Source organism: Falco punctatus, assembly GCF_963210335.1.
Source record: "Falco punctatus genome assembly, chromosome: 8".
Classification (NCBI taxonomy): Eukaryota; Metazoa; Chordata; class Aves; order Falconiformes; family Falconidae; genus Falco; species Falco punctatus.
In genome coordinates this window covers 41,266,326-41,287,704 of record NC_137588.1, presented here as the reverse complement: position 1 = coordinate 41,287,704, position 21,379 = coordinate 41,266,326, and the positions used below count along the sequence as shown (strand labels likewise).

The 21,379-nt window shown below is 45.2% G+C and overlaps 1 protein-coding gene and 1 long non-coding RNA gene across 2 annotated transcripts in view; one reads left to right on the top strand and one right to left on the bottom strand.

Moving 5' to 3' along the window:
- Window positions 1–2,443, bottom strand: part of LOC308068829 — a 29,715-nt gene extending 27,272 nt beyond the window's left edge. The window contains exon 1 of the long non-coding RNA XR_013930150.1: window positions 2,336–2,443. This is a non-coding gene — a long non-coding RNA (uncharacterized lncRNA). The remainder of the gene's footprint in view (window positions 1–2,335) is intronic.
- Window positions 2,444–2,680: 237 nt separating this feature from the next.
- On the top strand, window positions 2,681–17,315 carry RND3 (Rho family GTPase 3). Its single transcript, XM_080400097.1, has 5 exons — window positions 2,681–3,028; window positions 3,108–3,195; window positions 10,434–10,543; window positions 12,088–12,222; window positions 15,244–17,315. Exons 1-5 carry the CDS (start codon window positions 2,879–2,881, stop codon window positions 15,493–15,495), a joined length of 735 nt encoding a protein of 244 aa, XP_080256223.1. The 5' UTR covers window positions 2,681–2,878; the 3' UTR covers window positions 15,496–17,315.
- The last annotated feature ends 4,064 nt before the right edge of the window (window positions 17,316–21,379 follow it).

Below are 21,379 nucleotides of genomic sequence, written 5' to 3'. Positions count from 1 at the left end.
ATTGCATTGTATATATGTTATTAATATAGGCATAATGCTTTCTTGGATGGAAAGTGGCAAAACTGTGAAAGTCTAGAAAGGAATCGGGTCTGAAGAAAAACGAGGAATTTGAACTAAGCAAAGCAAGAAACTCTGCTTTATAAATCAAAACCTAGACTGCGTGTGAAAAATACCGATGGAAATGTTAACCCCCCAGTGTTATCCTCCTAGTTATCAAGATATAGGAACTTAAGAGTATGACATGAATAATAGTTTTACAGGGATTAACATATCTGGAACAGCTTCCCCAAGGAATGACAACAAGTAGACTGTTTTGGAGCAGGCAGGGGTGCCTTGTAGCTTATTGATTGTCACAAGTGCCTAAAGCATGGCAGACCACCCTGAAAGCCTGGGGGTTTAGTTGGGTGACGCTGGCAGCCTCAGGATCATAAGAGCAAACAAAGCATGTAAACATGATATTACTGGGAAGGGTGCTGATGGAAGCTCTGTGGTCATGATGAGTAAGTGTTTTGTGTGTGTTAAAGTTTCCACATTCCTAACATAGCTGGATGCATGCGAATTTTCCATGTAAGCTGTGTGAGGGAGCTGTCTCCCCCAGCCCTGGTGTGCAGTGATGGGGAGCAGCAATTGCTCCTCTGAGCACCCTCAGTCCTGGCCAAGCCAAGCCACCACCAAGGAATGGCCAGCATCAGCGTCTGCTTTGGTGCACCTTGCCTCCATCTGTATGGAGGTGAGCGATGAGCTGATAGGGAGCAGATGTTCACACCCAGCTCCCGTTCAGGATTAACAAAGAGCTCTTTCAACCCCGTCTTCTCTCCTTTTATTGACAGATATGCCCCAGTTGGTATGTTGGACTCACAAAGAGTACAGGGCTGGAGCTGAACCTCCAGAGCTCTGTCCCACCTGCATTTGCCCCTGAGGCTGCCACTTGTTTCAGTTTGGAGGGGAACAAAGAAACAGGATTCTCTGCACTCTGGAGAAGACAGGAGAGCATTTCTGCAACTGTATTTTCCCAGAGTTTTCTCCTGTTCAAATATACACAGTTGAACAAATGAGAGAAACCCAACTGGCTGTGAGCAGTAAGTTTCTGCACTGTTCTCCCATTCCACCATATGTCCATGGAGCTGAAGCTGTGTTGGTGGACAGCAGGAATGGATGAAGACTGCAAAGTAGCTGAGAGTAGCTTTTAATTAAAAAAAAAAAAAAAAAAAAGATGTAAAGCTGTCTGCTCCAACTTTTCGGTAAGACCTTACAAATAACCACACTGCAAATTTTACTGTTTTGCTCATGATTTCCAAGCAGAAGCCAAGGCTTAAATTCTTTGGAAAATTCATTAGAGCCAAGTAATTTGACCAGCTAAAGATGTGACACATGGGAACAAAAGCAAGAGTATTAGTACTGAATTCTGAAATGTCATGTTGGGATTCTCTTGTCTGCATTACTGATGTATCCCCCTATGGTCAAACACAGAATCATGGAATCATTTAGTTTGGAAAAGACCTTTAAGATCATCGAGTCCAACTGTAAAACTAACACGGACAAGCCCACCACAAGATAGCAGCGCTTGCTGTTTCAGCATGTTGTAAAAGTTTACTAATTGATCATGGTTCAGCCCAGAATGGACACAGAGCTAGTCTGTTGCCTGGATGACACTCTCAAGAGATAAGGGTAAGAACCCAGCTTACAAAGGCCACCACTGTCTTCGGCTGCGCTAGGCAGAGCTGGCACGTGAGGCCTGAGCCAGGAGGGGCGGCAGGCTGGGTTCCAGCCCTCCTGCCTGCTGCCAGCCCCTTCCCGAGGGTGCCTGTCTGCCTGCCATGCAGCGCCATGCGGGAGAGGAGAGCAGCACTTGATGCAGAAGTGTGCTACGAACGGCTCACAAACCGTCCCTTGTCTGGGGCTGTCGCTTCGGGAAGGACGCACCCCGCACTGTACAGCATCGCTGTCTCAGAGCAGCGCTCAGTCCTCTGGCCCACACAAGCCGTTACCCAGTTTTGCTCGGTTTTGTGTCCAGGAAGCTAAACAAAAGGAGCACGTTGATGGCGGGAATGATTTTCCCCATGCTCCTTGTGACTGTTTTGAGTGAAACCCCCCTGTGCCCACAGTCACCACTACCGCACAGCTGAGCCCATTCTGGGGTCTCTCCTCAGCCGGCCATTGCCCTGGGGCACCTCCCCGAGGGACCCCGGCCCGGCAGCGGCCCGGCCCGCCTCACCACCCCTCTGACAGACGCAAAGCTCCGCATGCCGCAGGTTCCCTTCCACAGCACTGGAATTTATAGACAGCCTGTATAAAATGAAAGTCAAACGCCACAAAAAACATTTATACCACACACCTCTCCTGAGGGAGCCGGCGCCACACCAGGCCTCACCCTGACAGGATGACACTGGCCTGCCGCCGGCACGGGCTCAGCGGATGGGCCGGAGCCCGGCGGAAGCGGGAGGTTTGCGGGGACGGCCTGGCTGGGGGGGGGGTCCCCGCCGGGAGGGCGGCGGGGGCGGCATCGGGACCCCCCCAGCTCCCCGCCACGCCGCTCCCGCCCGGGGCCCCTAGGGGGCGCGCTGCTCCGGCGGGCCGCCGGCCGCGCGAGGCGAGGGGGCGGGCCTCGCACCGGCGGCGGGCGGTGATTGGCGGATGAGAAGCTATAAATAAGGGCGGGTGGCGGGGGACAAAGCAGTCTGCGCGGGACCGGCGGGCGGGAGGAGTTGGAGCGGCAGTGCGTCCCGCGGCTCTGCCACTTCCATCTGTGTTTTTTTTTTCCTAATTTTCTTAAAATTATTTTTATCTTTTTTGGGGGAAACCGAGTGTGTTTTGTTGTGTGTGGGTTTTTTTTTTTTTTCCTTTTATTGTGGCCGGCCGAGGGACTAAGCCGAGATCAATGAAGGAAAGAAGAGCGAGCCAGAAGTTATCGAGCAAGGCGGTGATGGATCCCAACCAGAACGTGAAGTGCAAGATCGTGGTAGTGGGGGACAGCCAGTGCGGGAAGACCGCTCTGCTCCACGTCTTCGCTAAGGACTGCTTTCCCGAGGTGGGGGGGCCGGGGCTGGGGCTGGGGCCGGGGCCGGGCGGCGGTGGGCGCGGGCTGACCGTGCGCTCTCTCCCGGCAGAGCTACGTCCCCACCGTCTTCGAGAACTACACGGCCAGCTTCGAGATCGACACGCAGCGCATCGAGCTCAGCCTGTGGGACACCTCGGGTGAGCGCTCCCCCGCGGCTCCCGGGGTGGGGGCGGGGGTGGGGGTGTATAGCGCCCATCGGTGAGGAAGGGCAGTCCCCGGGGCTAGGGAGGGGGTTATAGCGCCCGTCGGTGAGGAGCGGCAGCCCGCGGGGGTGAGGGGGGGTTGTAGCCTCCATCGGTGGGGGGTGGGGGTGGGGGGTTGTAACCCTCCCCGCAGCCCCTCACCGCCGCGTCGTGGCGGGTCTTCCTGCTTCCACATACGAGACCGGCGACCGCTTTTTATTTATTTTTTTTTTTTTTAACTCTGAGGTATACGTTAGCGATACATTTACTTGGGGAGGGAAAAGGGTGTGGGCAAGGCTCCAGGGGCGGTTTGCCAGCATTGCAGGGGCAGGCGGGCAGGGCAGGGGCAGCGTTCGCACCTGCCCGGCTGGGAGTTGCTGCTGTGAGGCGCTGCGGGGCCACCGCTGCTGCGGAGCCCCCGCTTTGCCCCCTGGAAAAGTGACGAGGTGTTTAGATATGTTAATGGTAAATTACATCAGCTCACCTTTGAGTTCCTTGTAGCCTCCTCTCTCGTGCCTGTTTGGCTTTTTTACAATATACAGGACTTTCCCCCTGTGTTTTAGAGTCTAAAGGCAGGAGGGATGGGGGCAGTTAGGCATCTCTGGCCCTCTGAGGGTGCGGGGGGGACCCATCCTTTTCTACATACTAAGATCAGTGCTTAAGGTCCTCGTCGTTCTTCCCGTTGTACCTTCAGAGGCTGTGGCAAAAAGTGTCTCTTGTGCTTTGGGGTGCTTGGCCGTCTTGTGCCCCTCTGGGTCCTGCTGGCATTGGTAGCTGGGCTGAGCTTGGTGCCGGGCTGAGGGTGCACCCCTGAACTTGCCTGCTGGGTGCTGGAGGGGGGTGCGGGTCCCTGCCGCTCAGGGACTGAGGGTGCTGGGAGAGGTGCTCGGGTGAATGACCCCACTAACAACGTTACTCTGCAGAAATGATAGGGAAAAAGCTGGAGGAACTTGACAGAACATGCAAGCCCTTTCTTCTGTAGACATGTTGTGTAGATGGCTTGTTCGTGTTGAATTTACACCAGCAGTTCCTTCTAAATATGACAGCAGTCCTTTTACCAGTAACTAAGATGTTAATCCCTTTAAAAAAAAGTTTAGGCAGTGAGTTGGCTTTTCCCTTGCTGTTAAGGAAATGATTCCAAATTCTTGCAACACAATTACTGGGAAACGGCAGTCTCTCTGCCCACAACCAGTATCAGCTTAGCTCTGAACTGATTTTTTTTCTTCATCTTATGCCAAGTAAGACTTGCAGACTTCTAGAGTGTCTCTGGTTTGAGCTTTCATCCTGATTACTAAACTGGCTGTAACAAACTCCCATTGAGTAAGGGCTGCTTAAAAATTAATAGTTAGTTATTTTGGAAAATTTTATCTTTAGCTATTGAAATACAACCCACAGGTTGTTTGACATGGGAAGGTTTGGAATCTGTATGTCAAAGGCTGGAGACACCTGTGTAATGAAATCATTCTGTAGCACTTCAAAAGACAAAAGCAGTGGAAGGAACACCTGCCAGCCTTTGTGTGTACATGATGTCCTCTCAGGCCTGGCCTGGGACTAGCAGAAAATTTGACTGAGTCAGAAGCTTAGGATCAAGTGGCTAGTTTGCAGTCTGAAACTGAAGAGGAAATGTTTGAAAGGTCCAGTGCTTGGTTTCTAAAGGTATTGCTGAACATTGGATCCTCTGGTTGTGGGACTCTGCGGATGAAGACTTGTCTTCATAAACCGCCCTTCTCACAGACTGAAGAAGAAACACCCAAACCTATTAACCCCGTGCAAAATCGCATCACCAGATAAGAGACATCAGAAGATAAGATAGTGTTTAAGCATTGTCTTAAATTCTTGATAATTTTTTACAAGTCATTGTCCTAGTCCTTTGCTGAATTAAAATAAATGTCTTAATGACACTTTTAAAGCAGGACTAGATTTAGTTAACTTATAAAAATATGACTGATTAAAAGCCAAATAATCATGGAACATGATGTCAGTTGCAACACAGGGGAGGTAATGGCTGGAGTCATTTGAGGTACTTCAGTGCCTCTTGGGGGAGGGATGAAAGGATGCTATTTAGCTGTTTTTGATTGCTGTATACTACAGATACTTATCAAGTCATCTTGAAAGTATTTAGTATCCATATTTAACCCTCTTCACTCTTTCCTAACTGGGAGCATGCAGCAGGCTGCCTTATGAATTGGTCCCTAACTTGACCTAAAGTAAGTGTCTGGTTTTTGCATTGAATCCTTTGAAGGGAAGGTACTGCCACTTAGAGCATTTTTTTGCTCCCTGAGAAAATGAGAGAAGCTGTAGGCATTGATTAAAACAGTCTTGAGCTAGGGTGAGAACAGGCCCTGCTGTCATGGTTTTGGGTTACAATCTTTTATATAATAACACACTTTTTACTAGAGGACTCTTAAGTCCAAAATGCAGGGAGTCATGCAATTGATAGAGCATTTTAAAGCTAGCTGTAAATTTATTGGGAAGGTTCTGTTGTATCTTGGATATGCCTGTAGAAATATGGGGCAAAACACTCTTACAAGTAAGAATGGAATGGGAAGATTCATTATTCAAATATTTTCTGGTGCTGTCTAGTTCTGCAAGTCATTATAAGGATTTAAATTAGCCACAGCATTAAGGAAGGCACTTGCCAACTTGAATATCAATTGGCTTTTGGACTGCCAGCCCTTCTTTCAAAGCAGGAATGTCTGGTTGCAATCTAACTACATGATAAATTATTCCACTGTGTGGTAACGTAGTATGGCAGTCTTAAGTCTTAAGCTGTTTGGGAGCTGCGTGCTTATTTTGTTAGGTAGAGTATTTGAAGTTTCAGGTTAAAGCTTCATCTTCTACTCTCATGGACGATGTGAAGAGTGCTTCTGTGTTAGACCCTTTGTCTACCATCAGCATAGTCTAATGTATATTTACTGAGTTTTTGGCTTCTTCCCTTAAAAGTGACTACTTTGATATTTCTGTTTCTTGCTAGTACACTATGTGGCATAGAAATTATGTACCATTAATTATGTATACATACCTGTATCTCCTTAAAACATATTTTAGGGTTTTTTTATTGGTTGAACTGTGGAAACTGTACTGGATACTCCAATAAAATAATTCTCAACAGGGCCAGAAATACATATACACTGCTGGGGATTAGCATATAATTAAATCCTGAAGGGCATTAGAGCTTAATCAAGTTAGCTTTACTTAGCTTTACTGTGGTTTGAATGTGTACAGTGTATTCCATGTCAATATAGAAACTTCATATTAATTATAAAGTTTTGTGCTGAAATCTTCCCAAAACCAACTGTAACATACAGGAATCAAAGTTACTGTTTCCCCAGGTTCTCTGGCAGTAAGCATCGTAAGGGAAATTTCAAATTTCTGTTTGCCTTCCAGTTAACTTTAAAGTTGGCTGTGTTGAGCTGTGTGTTTTTTTTGGTGGGTTTTTTTTTGTGGCAGAGTAGCAGTAACTAGTCTTTATAGGGTTTTTTTCCCCTTTAGAGGGGAAATAATTAAATTGATAACTGGGGATGCCAAGTCACCTGCCAAAGTCCTGTTTTCTGTTTGAGCTGTGGAAATGTAAACAATGCTATGATTGTAATAATCATGTGCTTAGAGATGACATGTTCTGGGATATTCACTATACAAATCACCTGCATTTTCTCCAAACAGCCAAGGTGGATTTGGAAGGAGGAAAGCAATCAGTAGTGAATCAGCTACTTAAAGTGGCCACTGCAGTATTTGATGTGTTTTCTATGCAGCTGATAATTAGTGAGCCCAAGGGTTTGAGAGTGAAAATGCTGCTGTTCATCTGTTGTTCTTTCAGTTGACTGGAGTCCAAAAGGCTACAAAGACTAATGCCTGATGGCTGCTTGGTGGTGTGTAAATAGTAAAGTCTTGCCTGCTACTGAGCACCACTTCCCTGAGAGCCTGCAGGCAAGCAGAGGCTGAACAGCGTGGTGAGCAAGGAGCTGCCCAGGTTCAGCTCTGTAGGTGGGACACGGGGCTGAACCCCTCCTGGTTGGGACTGGTGGCGGCTCTGGATCTTGCAGACACGTTAGGGCTTCAGCTGTCTGTGATCTAGCATCTTAACAGCAGTACTAAGCCATCAAAAAATTAAGTATGCTTTAACTTTTAACCATGTAATTCTGTTACTAAGATAGCAACCCTGAAGTCTAAGCTTGGTATCTTCCGTGGACCAAAACCAACCATGTTGCTGGGGAGGGGTTTTATTTCAGTTTAAAAGCTGAATTTGTTTTGCTTTGCACAAAACATCAAGTTTTAGAAGTGGATATAATGCTTAAATTATTTTTGCTTAAATTATCTGTGCTGCCAAACAGATTAAAAAAGGGGATTGCATCTGGAATATACTTCCACTACAAAGTAAGATGAGCTACAGCATTATCAGCAATTCCTTGGTAAAATTCATCTGTCCTTGATAAAAATGTTTTATTTTGTAGGGACAGAATTGCAAACACAAATAGGTGCTTTTTTTTTTTTTGCTTCCCCACAAATACTGTAGCTGTAGCTCTACATTCTCCTTCTGTTCTCTAGGGTTGGCATGGCTTCAGATCTGCAGACTAAGTTGAAAAAGTGAGCAGCCTTACTGGGCTGTGCTCAAGTTCTCTGTTCAGACTTGAGCCTCATTCCTGAGATTCCTGGCTTCTGAGGGTTTCTCTGGGCGAAACGATGAAATGCCAGTTTGAATAGGCCCGCACAGTGAGGGCCGCAGCCCCTCTTTATTTGCGCAGTAATAAAGGTTCAGTTATTGCTGTTGAATGAGATCAGGAAATTTCCTTTGTTGATACTGCAGCCTGAGTAGTTTAAATGGTTCCCGTTTGTTCTGCCACACACTACCCTAAAGAAAAGGATGTGTCAAATATTTCTCCTAGCTTGCATCTGAGCAGGACTGCCTAGAAAAGCACACTTACTCTAGCTCAGCATCTTTAATAGGAGACGTTCAGAAGGAAAACCTAAAAAGAAAAACCCTCAAAACACACACAGCTACAGCTGACACAGTAGAAAGGAGTCTCTGGGCTGGAGGTGGTGACTGTATGTGTACATAAATACATGCTGGTGGACATACATGGTGTGTTGTATCCCTGAAAGACTGGTGAGTGAGAAGATAGGTATGTGTCTTAGGAATGAGTTTCTGGGTGAGGCTTTTCTGAGACTCCTTTCTAGCCAGCAACCGCTTGGCCAAGCATTAATGATCTTCAATCCTGCCCTTACTTGCAGGAGCTCGGTGGGGAGGTGAGCTAGCCAGGCCACAGCTCTCACCAGCGTGCGGGCTGGTGGCTGTGCACCAGTCTGTGCTTTCGCCAGTTTAATGCCACAGAGCAGTGCGGGTGGCTAGGTAACGGCACATCAATTTGTCTGTCCAGGGCAAGTAAATTGGCCCTGGGGCTCCAGGCTAAATAGCTTGGCCCTGAGGCCCCTGGATGGAGGCACTGTAATAGCAGTGCTGGAGATAGCTGGGGAATAATTAGTAGTGGAAAACACTTATTGATAATCACTGCGAGCAGAGCTGAAATGAATAGTTAACTACTGGTCAGCTCAGCTCACTTAAATGTCTTTCTAACATGTCATTTACCACTGAAGACACCTAACTGTTTTTTGGGGTTTTTTTTTTGAAGAGCAGTTCTTGACAGCTGCCTCTTTGTTAGATTGACATTTATGAAGATAAGCATTTGAATAAAACAGTCTTGTTAAATTACCTTCTGCTACCTAGTTTGGTAATGCTTCATTCCCCATGTGTTACTCTTCATTTCAAAAACAACATTCTTGGGATTCTTGACTCCTTCCTTCCAGTATAAGCTGTCCAACTGAAGTCATCTGCGATACGTTCACACCGTTCCCCACTCTGCTTTGTGCAACAGCATGAGCTGTCTGTCAGTTAAAAACTTGAGGAATTTCTCTAATCCAGTTAATAGTCTGCTCAGCCTCTGAGACCTTTACAGCCAATTAGTTCTAGATAGTTGCAAAAATAGGTGGTATAACTAGCTGATAACCCCAACGCTCTTGAAAGCTGTATTCCTGTTGCGTATGTTCTGTGCTATATTTTAGGTTCATGAGAAAAATACAGAAATAAGAATGCATAACTAAGAAAATGAATTTTAAGTTGCAGGCACGCAGTTTAAAGCCCTAGGCCTTATCATGTTGGGCTATTTAACTGTTTTAAGTAGCCTTCCAAATTAGAAGTGAATTCTCCTCAGTAAGTGAAAACTTCAGCAGAGTTAAGGCCAAACCAAATGGTACTTCCTAGAAAAAAAAGGAAGATTTCCATCCCGCCACCCCGCACTCCCAACCTGTTACAGATTTACGAGATGACCAAAATGAGGTTTCTGACTCTGGAGATGTTTCTAACTTTGCACATCATGACAATTCTTAAAGAAAACAGCGTACCCCTCAACAGATCTGGAAGTAAAACCTGCTCAAAGTGCAAAATTGGGCCTATTCCTGTTCCATCAGATTACTAATTTGCTTTGATCTCGTTGATAAGAACTTGTTTTATGGGCTAAACATAAACATTTAGTGCAAGCATGTATCGGTTTACAGATTGAGGCTTTTTTGTGACAGATAACTTGCGTGCCTGCCTTTAGGGCTGGGATTCTTCCCTGCTGGAATACTGCAACCAATGCTTTGCTTTGAAGCAAGAGTTTCTTCTAAAAATTGCAGATATTCATGACACTAAAGATGCGTCTTGCACTTGGAACTATTTGTTTTAAATTAAATGTTAGAAGAAACAAAGTGGATTTATTTCAAAACTTTCTGAATTTTTCCCATGAAAGCACAACTGTGACAAATCTGCTTTGCAGAAGCCTTTTGGATGTCAAGGATTTGTTCTCAAAAGTCAAATCCCTGCACATTAATGCTGGGACTTAAACTTGGGCTGACCTGATTTCCCTTAACTTGTTATTGGGGGCATCACAAGCTTTTATGGGACATGGGTCACTGGGGTGCCATCACTCTTAATTACTTGGGAAAGCTGTTGCATTTGTAGGTGAGAAACAAAAGGAAAGTAGGGAAATGAGCAACTGCAATGAGCCTTTTGGGAATGCAGTGCTGTTGAAGAAATGATGGTAGCTGGGTGCTACTGAAGAGCCTTCACCGAAAACCCCTCTAATCGTTCTGAATAAGCTTGAATGACTGCAGAAAGTGAAAAATACAAACTAATAAACATGTTGTTTGTTTCCCTGCAGGGTCTCCTTATTATGACAATGTTCGCCCACTCTCCTATCCAGATTCTGATGCTGTCCTGATCTGCTTTGACATCAGTCGGCCAGAAACTCTTGACAGTGTGCTAAAGAAGGCAAGTGTTTGAGAAACATTTGAGTACAGAGCTGTTTGAGTAGCTTGTCATTAAATCTCTGAAGAGCGGTGCTGTTTCTTATATTAGAAACGTTGGTTTGTTTCTTTTAATGGAGAAATGACTGGACCGTGCTTTGCACTGCTAGAATTTGTTTGAAAGGGATGAATGTTAATCGAAAACAAGAAGTCTTTAATGGATGCTTAGGGGTGAAGTAAATTCTCATTCCTCAGCTTTTAACCAGCAGTGAATTGTTCAGGGTGGTGTGAGGTGCAGGGCTGGGTGCAGCAAGAATTTGTCTCTTGCATTATATTCCTATAACAGACAAGATTGAGAAACTTTGCCATGTTGCAAAGACAGTTAATACATGCCTGCCAAGTGTTTGGGCTTTTGCCATGGCTTTACATAATTTCTCAGCCTGAAGTTAGAAGGAGCCAGTGACAAATGCCTCTGGAAGCCACTGAAAGTCCAAGCAGTGTCATGGAAATGCAATCCTGACCAAACTTCAGAATTTTCCACAGGCTCAGTGATCTGAGATTCAATGCCAGACTCCCCGACTTAAAACATGGAATTTTCATAATCAAGCTCTGTGTTTGCAGAGGTGGTCCTGGTCCTCTTCTTGGTCACTGAGCATGACTCAACTTTGCAGTGTTGTCTTTAAGGCTTACTGTCCTGAAGTTCCTTTTTTCTGTAGCTGGGGCTGGTGATTTTTGTGTCACTGGGAATGAAGTGGCATACAATGCTCTGAATAATCTATAGAAAATAGTTAAAAGACAATTCTCTCAGCTACTAACTGTGCCAACAAGCATCTAGAACTGTCTTTCTCATTTCTGTCCATGATAATGTTGGTTAATATACTGTTGCTTAATTCTGCAAGAGTTTTTTCTTAATATGCTTTTAAACTTGGATTATATCCTTAAGTTTTTACGGATTGTATGATCTGTTCAAGTTATGCTGGGAATTTTTTTGCCTTGTGTTCTCAAAATAACCACGTAAAGGAAGAAACCCCAGAAATATATCACACGTTCTGTATGAGGGGTTTATTACTGGCTCAAAATAGCTGAACCCTTGACAGATTCATGTAGTTTTAGGTGTGAGGGTGTAGCCATGAGCCAGTATATAGCAGTGCTAATTTTGTGGTCATATAAGACCTACCTCTGTAGCTCTGTCTTGAGGAACCATTGAATTTGGTGACACTGGCTTTCGTTGGTTCCTGTCTGCAAATGGCAATGGCTGGGTGTTTACCGCTTGTGAGGTGCGACAGGTCTGCAGACCTTTACTCATGTAGGTAAACAATCTCAAGTCATTCCCTCTTGATTAGTAAGTCAGTGGAATTAGTGAGTGTATGAGATTGTAAGATTTCATCTGCAACCGGCTTCTGCTGGAACTGATGCCTTTAGAAATTAGCTTGAAGGTAGATAAAACTATTACGTAAGAGTATTTCCATGTAAAATGTCATGACTTATTAAACTTAATCTTGTATCTGTTGCTGCTTTGGATTTAAACATTCAACTACTCGAGTATAACAACCACCTAACATTTTACAGTGGAAAGGTGAAATCCAGGAGTTTTGTCCAAACACCAAAATGCTTCTGGTTGGTTGCAAGTCAGATCTGCGCACAGATGTGAGCACGCTAGTGGAGCTTTCCAATCACAGGCAGACACCAGTGTCCTACGATCAGGTATGTGCCACATCCATCTTTGTACTTAGGGGTGAAAGATAAGACTCTTCTATCACTGCAGCCATCTTTAGGAACAGCTTCTCCCAGCGTTGACATGAGTGCTTCCTAGAAGGCAGATGGGCATACTCTACTACTAGACTAAGGTGAATTTGAAAGGTCTTATGAGTAAAGGCAAAGCCTACCTGTAGGCTGGATGCAGCAAAAAATGATGCAGCCCCACAACGTATGCTTTAAGTGTCATAAAATTGTAGCCTTATTAGTTGCAAAGAGCCTTCTAAGTGAGTTGGAAATAAACTTCCTGCTTTTCTGGGCCTACAGAGGCCAAAACAGTAACTGAGAGGTGACATGTCCCATTTATTTACTGATAAATTGGTAAAATTGTTGTCTTCAGACGTTAGATTTGAATCTCATTCATTTGATGTTAAGCATCTTGACAAGTATTGCATATAATGTCCCCTTTAAAATCCTGTTGCCTTAAAACACCTGTAAGGACACTCTAGCTCCCTCGGAAGGTGGCAGCAAATCCAGAAAGCATCTTAATTCTTGGCAGCAGCTTTCTGCTGCTGAGGAAGTGAGAAGCTTGCAGCCAGCCATCAGGGAATAGAGAAGCCAAGGTGAAAAGGAAAAGAATCAGGCCATGGGAGAGCAGGAGGCAGAGAACAAGGGAAAACTGGTCTTGAAGGTAAACTTCCCCTTATTTTGTGTATTCTCTATATAATGTGTGTTATTACTCACATGTGTCTATCATACGTTGCAGCTGAATCGGTGATGGTTTCAGATACACCCTGCAGGGTGTAAGAGCGAGAATGGTATCTCCAGATGTGACTTTATCTAGTCTGTATATCCTATGCTATCAAACAGTTTTTGATGCTTTATCCACAGCCTCAGGTTTTCCAAACCAGCAGCTCCTAGCAATTAGCAATTGCTAATAATGCAGCCTCCTACAGCACGTTTAAATTGGAAAATGCAAAGAGATCATAAAGTGATTATCTTGATTAAAATAAAGCATGGGATGTTGTACTGTGATGGCTTATGCTGCTTATGGCATTTTTCAACATTTCACACAGTAAATATCTCTCCATCTCAGACAGTTTTGTATGAAACTAAATGCCAGGTTTTTACCTTAGTGTAAAACGATTCAGAAGTGTCCTTTAATCCTGCTTGTTGCAGAAGATGTCATCGTAGTTACAGACCACCACTGTTGCATGTATGCATTAATGTTGTTCAGCTTCAGAGCTGTGATTTTGCATACTATTTTTTTAATATTAAAAACTTAAAAGGAAATAGTCCGCCACTTACTGCACACATAAGTTCATGTATTACTTTTTTTACAGTACTTCAGTAAAATCACCAAGTCTCATGATGGATAGTGATCAAAAAATCTAGTGACAAGTGGATTTATCCCCTGGAGTTGAAGATTCACATCTCCTCTGGTGTCACAGCTGAGCCCGCAGTCCTTAGGAACAGGAGTCTGCTGAAGACAAAGGGCTAAGCCAGGAGCTTTTACTTGGCAGCCAAAGGGAAAATTGTATGTGTTACAGGGAAGGTCATACTTAGTAGACTCCCATAATTCCATCTGAATGTAAGCAAAAGCTTGGACGGAGCCATGGTTGTATCTTCTGGTTGCCCAGTCCCTCCCTGGTGGCATGAAGCAACCCTCCTCTGGTAGTTGTAGGAAAGGATCCTCTGGGCTCGAGATACGCAGCTTATTTTTAAATTCCCTTGCCTTGTTAAGTCAACATGGGATCAAAGAACTTACTGGTGTTTTCCACATTGCTCTTAACTTCATAAGTTTGGGAGGGTAAGGAGAGTTGATGGCGACGCCCTGCCTCCAGTATGCTAGCCAGTTTCCAGTCAGCTAGTCAGCTGCACCTGAGCAAACATTTCTGTGACTGAGGTATAGGCTAGGCTTGGTTCATAGGATGTTTGACTGTGGGGAGGGCTGGGCCTATGGACTAACAATCCTTTATCAGCCACTCCCACTGGCAATTGATAAGATGGCAGCCGCATCACTGCAGTGCATCACTGCAGTGTAAACAAAACAGGGCACGCTGGAGACTAAACAGATGGGTCCAAATAGGCGAGTGCTGTCGACCTGGCACTAGAGCAGAGAGGAGGGGTTGGGCTGACTTGTGCCTGTATCTCAGGCCCCCTGAATATGTGAGGAGTGGCACATCAAGGATGTGGTTGGATTTCGTAACTTAGAAAAAACTCATCCCTCAGAAGTAAAATTCCATTCAAATAACTCCATTTTTTTCCATACAATGCTGTATTGTCTTCCAGTAGCAAAATGCACAACAGGATACCAGGGTGTTGTCATCTTCTGGAATTGCGTAGTGTTTTCCTTGTGCTGCTGGAACAAATATCCCTGCTTTGACTTCTAATGCACTTAAAATCAAAAAGGAAGGGCTTGTGTAACTGCTAATGTAATTTTTTTTTTCTTTTTTTTTTTTTTTTTTGGCCTGTTTCCTTAGCTACAAGTTGATATAACTATCCCTGACTCAGAAACCCACAGCACGTTTCCCTACAAACTTTGCCTCCTTCGTGGAGATGCAGCACAGCTCCGCTCCAGGTCAGGGGCACGCTGGCCAGCCCTTAAGGCAGTCAGAATACATTTTGGGAGAGAGCAGGCTTAAATCTGGAAGCTGCCAGGTTCGGGCCTTTCCCGGCGAGCACGTGGTTCACAGATGCGAGTTAAGGTGTAAGGGTGAAACTGCTAAATAGGTCCTACTAATACTCTTCTGGCTTTCTGCAGTTGTTTGCAGGTCGCTGAGCTTATCTTCTCTCTTTGAATTTGTATTTATCGTCATAGGAGATAATGCTTGGATACTTGTTCACTGCATCTTGGAACCAAAGCTCTGTTTGTTTTGCAAAATGAGCTGCTGGCTGTAGTGCTGGAGCGTTAGCTTTGGTTTTCACAAAACATTGTATATGGAAAACAGTGCTGAAAAGTAATTGTATTGTTTGCTTTGGCACTCTGCAGAAACTTGGTATTGATCGCATGTGCTTTTTTTCCCTTAGGGTGCAAATATGGCCAAACAGATTGGAGCGGCTACGTATATTGAATGCTCAGCCTTACAGTCAGAAAACAGTGTCAGAGACATTTTTCATGTTGCCACCTTGGCGTGTGTGAATAAAACAAATAAAAATGTTAAACGAAACAAATCGCAGAGGGCAACAAAGCGAATTTCACACATGCCTGGCAGGCCAGAACTTTCCACAGTGGCGACGGACTTGCGAAAGGACAAAGCAAAGAGTTGCACGGTGATGTGAAGGACCTTGATTTCCTGGAGAAGGAGGAAGAGAGCATCTGGGAGGGGTGGAGGCTCAATGAAGTACACAGCCACATGGTATTTAACGAGGGCTTATGCCAGTGCTTTAACCGAGACTTCACCTGTTGTGTGAGACTGTACTTAGGAACTGAGCAGCGAGAAGAAATGGCTCTAAATGAGGTGGCATCAGGAAATATGTTGAAGAAAATGCCAAAAAGATAAAAAAAGGGAAAATGTTTGAATGTGCTGAGAAAAGAGTGAATGGGAAGATAACGCTGCGAAGGAGAGAGATGTCATTGACAGTGCTTGTTTCTTTCATTAATGCTCTACTCCTGGATGCTACCACTTTGATTTCATTAAAATAATACTTTAATGTTTTTTTAAAGACTTCACTCTTAATATGCCCTCCTTATTAAGGAACTATGCCTGTGACCTTATAGTTGGTTTTCCAAAGGATATGATCTAATTTTTTTTAGTAGCTCATCATTAAAATGGAGAGTATACTGAGGCCTGTGTGTCACTTAGAGGAAAAGTATGTGAGAAGTCTGGAGTTTTGCCTTCCTGAAACGGCAGCACAAGCTATGTTTGAGCACGCTGGTAATGAAGACAACAGTTTGAGAGTTCCCAGTATTATAGGTGCCCTTGCACTGTGGAAATGAAATGGATCAAATTGAGGTGTGGGGGCAAACTACCTGCCTGTTGCAGGACCTGTGACTTTCCATTCCTCTTTGTGATTGTAATTTAGAGTGGAAATGATCTCCAGTTCTGGTGTACTGTGTGGGTATGTCGCTGTAGGTTCAAGTGAAAGGTGCTCAGAGCTATGATGACAAATGATCCTTAATTTTATGACCGTGATAATTTGTTAAGCCTTACTGCCCATCTGGGGAAGCCTTGAGACTCCTGCTTCTGCTAGCAGTTGGAGAGCTGGGTAGATCCCAGGATCTAGCTCTCTGTAAATGCTACAGAGAGGTGCTATTCTGTGATGTGGTTCACTGCAATTACCTTTGCAAAAAAAACAAGAATCTGCAAATGAGCCAGCAGAGTCAGGTTATCTTTTGTGATGCTCTTACTTGTGAGGCAGCCGTCTCTCACTGCAGACTGCATTTGCTCGTGGTGAGGAAATGGGGTCTGAGGAACTGTGACGCCTTAAGGGGTCCCCAGTGGAAACTGGATACTGCCTTTAGTCTTTAAGATCAATAAACGTGTATCCAGACAACAATCATGAAACATCAGTGAACCAGTTAAGTCAAACTCCTTTTCGCTTATTGAATACTATTGTTAGTGAAATAAATCGGCCTTTAAAACGGTTTGTAACTGCTTACTGACTGACTTAACTTCATAGCTTCTCTCAAAAGAAGGATACTGTAAGCTCTAACCAGCGTGTCTATCGCTTGTTGAGGACAAGCGTTTTGTTCCCAAGGTTAATGCTTCATTTTTGAAGTGTTAAAGCTGTGTTTGTGACAACTTGCGCAAAGGGTAAAGGGTTACCATAATTAAAACTGTTCTGTGTGTTTCCGGCACTTTGTTTCATCTGATAAGAAAAAAAACACCCATTCCGATTATTTCCCACAAAAAGACATTTTTACTACCGTAATAAGCTTTTGACTGATGCAACAGTGCGCTTAGGGCAGTATTACAAAATAGCTGGTAAGTGCTTTCTGTATTTAAATATTGTGGAAAAAATAAGTTATAACTGTTATAAAGCAGGACATTCATTACTTTTTTTTTAATTGTTGAAGTCACTTTGTATGTTTGGTTAATGTTTCTGCAGTATTTATTAAAATACCATTTTTTCTTTGAATTAAAAAAAAAAGTAATTGACTTGTAGTGGAAATGGCCTTTGTGTGTGTTAGTTCATTCATACTTGTGTGCTTTGGACATAATTGCAGTGAGGTACAGGCCAGGCGTAGCTGGGAATCGGGATGTGATTTGAGTAGCAATCCATCTTACCTTGCTGAGAGCCTTTTGGGTTCTTTGGCATTACATTTTTGTAGTGGGAGTTACTTACCTGAGTTGCATTTCCCAAAAATGGCAGAGGCAGAGGAGACTGGAGCAAGCAAAATGGAGTTTGCTTTGCCTCTGAAGCATTGAATGACACTTTTAAAAAGGTTTCATGTGTTCAGGTTGTTCCTAGGAGTGCCTGCTGTGAGTCCAGCACAGACAGACCTTCCTAACCAAAGGGATATGCCCCTTCTCTGTCACTGCTGGGACGTTGTGGTTGCTGTGGCTCCTCCTGGAAGAGCTGTCCTGACACACCAGCTCTGCTGGGTGTTGGGCTCCCATTTGAACATAGGACATGATGCTGAGCGCAGCCAGAGTCGTTGTTCTACCACCCTTGCAAGGCTCCTCTTCCCCCTTGTAAAGTCAACGCAAGAGAGCTTCCAAGCATCTTGCTTTCAAGTCTATTGAAGCATGTGTGTTTTCTCTACACCTCTCAAGTCAGGCAGAAGTCCTAGCAGTTGCTTTACCCTGTACTGACCTATCATCCTTTCCTACTTCTGGTGACAAACCAGGGTTTCTTCCTAGGTTTTGTAGATGCTGTAGTAGGTGAGTGAAGGCCTCCCTGTGCAAGAAGGCAGCCTGTGCTGGTGGGAGGGTGCTGGGGTGGGTCTGTGGTGTCACTGCCAGCAGCTTGGTGAGTTCCTGGGGACCCCTGTCCTCTACATCCTTGCAACACCAGCCCTGCAGCAGCTCCTCTTGGAGCTGGAGGTGGCCTCTGGCAGCATGCAGCTGGGGTGCAGAAACACCCTTGGTGAGGCTGCAGCGGCAGGCTGTGTTTGGCCAGGGTTAATTATCTTTGTGCCTAAAAAGCTGCCTTGTCTTTGTAGTCCGAACTTGTCTTGTTTCAGCCTGTGGTCTTTCCGTCGAGTTAATGTGTGCCAGATTGATGTGCTCTTGATTACTGAATGTCAGTGCACCTTGTACGTCACAAGTCTAGAATTCAGTCAGCAAAGCCCAAACAGATCAACGTCTTCAGTGACTCTGAATCTCTTGTAAGTGTTTCCCAATTCCTATTTAACCATGTGGTTCCTCTCAAGCACTCTCTTGGGTTTATGGCATCTTTATCGGAACTACTAATACTGGAAGAGCAGTCGGGTCACACAGCCTTTCTGCTAGTAGTGCTTTCATGTTTATCCTACGCTTCGTCGTAACCCTTCTGGCCCCTCACCGCCAGTTCCCCCCACCCAGTGCTTAGTGGGGGGCATCTGGCTGCGGCACAGCTGGGTTTTGCTGGCACTTGGTAGAGCAATATGGCCATGCACATTCTATGTGATCTACAAACCTTCTGGGTTTTGTAGATCCTGCTGTTCCTTTTCAAACCTCTGATCTGCTGTTTTCTGGGTCTTCATAAGGTTGTGGAGTAGGTTAGGAGAAAGAAATTACCTCTTCAAAGCCTCGCTGTGGCAGCGTGCCTTCCTGGTGGCTACATGTTTACTTTCGAGATCCATCAAAGTTTATAATGAATTTTTGACCCATTGATGTGCACAGGCTTGGTTTCATGTCGCTCCTGTGTTTATACCAACATGTGATGTGGTCACAAGTCAAATGGTGTGGATTAGGAAGGTACTATTAAAGGTACTCTTAAACCATTCTTAGACTCTTACAGAAAGGAGAAAAAAGGTACATTTTCAATTAAAGAATGTTGATCCCTAGTTGATCACTACCCTCTTTAATGGACCACCTCAGCCCCCCTTTATTTTGCTCTAAGTGGGTGGAAGATGAAGATGTCTTGATTTATGTATATTTTTCTCTTAACCTTCAAAAAGGAACATTGGTAGGTCTGTCTTAACGCCATTAACCCGGCCGGTGTTTCTTTTTCTCTCACTACTGTGAGTTTTACCATTTCCTTTAGACCAGAATTGCCAACTTCATTGTTCACATGAAACATTTCTTGCTAGTTTTGGCCAATGGTGGTTGAAACCTCCGAGCAAGTGGAAGGACCGTAAGTTTACTCTTCTAAAACTAGAGCCTGGGCTGAGGTGACATCCACATGGTTTGATTCTGGTGTTGGTGAGATGATCAGCCGTGTCAGCTCTCCAGTTGCTGAAATGAGCAAGGGGTGAATCACAAGTATTTTCACTTGTGGGCTGTGGCTTGGTCAGATGTTTCTCTTCAGCACCATTTGATCCCTGGAAAACAAGTTTGGCAGATTGCCGTGACTCGGTCCACTTCCAAAAAGCACTGAACTGTTGCAATTTTTTTTTTAATTTTGTTGTTCTTTTATTGCACAACTGGGTTGTGCAATCGCTTGCAGTAATTGAGGCGGGTTACTAAAACTCATCCCTTGCAGAAAATCCCGGGGGATCCCCAGGAGAGCTGTTTCTAAACACAGCGGGCTGCTTTGTGGTGCAGAAATAGACCTGGCACCGCACCTCGGTGGGATGGCAAAGACTCACCATGCTGAGGACGTGCAATTCAGCACCTCCTCGTTAGGCAGACTATTCGTAACGAGCATCCTCAGCGCTGAGGGGGCAGTGGCCAGCAGGATGCAGCCTGGTGGGGAGGGGGTGGGTGACAAAAGCAAACCCACGCCATGTTCCTCGCTAAAACTTTTAAAACGCCTGAGTTAGGCTGTTCGGTGGACATTTACAGGTATTTCCACCTATTTTTGTAGCTGTTCAAAACAGTAGCAGGTATCTTGGTTTGCAGGCATGGGGCTTGGGGGTGCTGGGGCTTTGGTGGACGGGTCAGTCCGGTGGGGAGGGGAGCCCGAGGGAGAGACTGAGCTCCTGCCTCCTCTCTTGGACGGCTTCTCGCCGCCGATCTGCGGAGCGAGACGGGGAGAGCTTGGCTAATGAATAGTTTGATGTTGTCAATACGGTATTTCGTTGCCTAATCCTCACGTAGCAGCACTGGCTCTCCTAAGGGAGGGATTATTTGTTGAAAAGCAAGTAATTAGTAATTCTCAGATCATTGGGCTTCTTCCTACCCAACTCCTTTCTTAGAAGATTTATTAACCTTTTTTCCCAGGGACTTTACATCTCATTCAGATCTCGTTCTAACTGCCAGCCTTTCTGCAAAAGCCACAGAGATGCTGGAGCTGCAGCAGAGCGGTCCCCAGGGCTGCAAGCGCGGCCGTTGCCAATTTGTATGGTCAAACAAAAGCAACTTTTATATTTTCCTGCAGCCTTTTCTGCTCCTTCGGCTTCCCAGGGGGCCCTTAAGTGTCAAAAATGACCTTGAACTCTGCTGAGCCCCGGTGAGGGGATGCTGGGGACCAGGCTCCCAGCACAAGAACCCTGCGGTGGTAGAAGTTTTTTGCCATCAAGGAAGGATGTTCTGCCAAGTGTCTCTTTTTTATCCTCCCTAAATTAGTTTGGAGGATTAGGGATGAGAAGCAATCTGATGAAAATAAGAAAGATCTCACCCAATTTTAAAAAGGATCTGTGAAAAAGGAAGCTTTCCTACAGCTGTCAAATGGGGAAATGATTTTCTAGCCCACCGATTCACACATTTTGCAGAAGCACTAATCCTGGCAGCTCCAGCTCTTCGCTGTTATATATACACCATGGCACAAATTCGGCAAAGTCCTCCTAAAGCTGATAAATCTTTTTCTCATGCGATATGCTATTGAAGTTGGTAAGAGATTGCTTATATCTAAGCTGTAGAAGGCTGCGAAAGGGGATGGATGCCCCTTGCACAGCACCAGGATGCCCCTGCTCTGCCATGCTGTGCTGGGCAGGGAAGCTGCAACAGCATGAGGGTCCCACGGGGGTGAGGGGGGGCTGAGCAAGCCTCCCCCCCAGCTGATGGTAAACCTGCTGTGGGAATCCTGAGTGTCCTCACCCAGCGAGTGGGAGCATCGCCTGGTTAAACCGCATTCCTGGGGTCCTGCTTCCCGCAGCCCCCAGCAGCGGGTGGGAATGGCCCCCCCAGGGGACCAG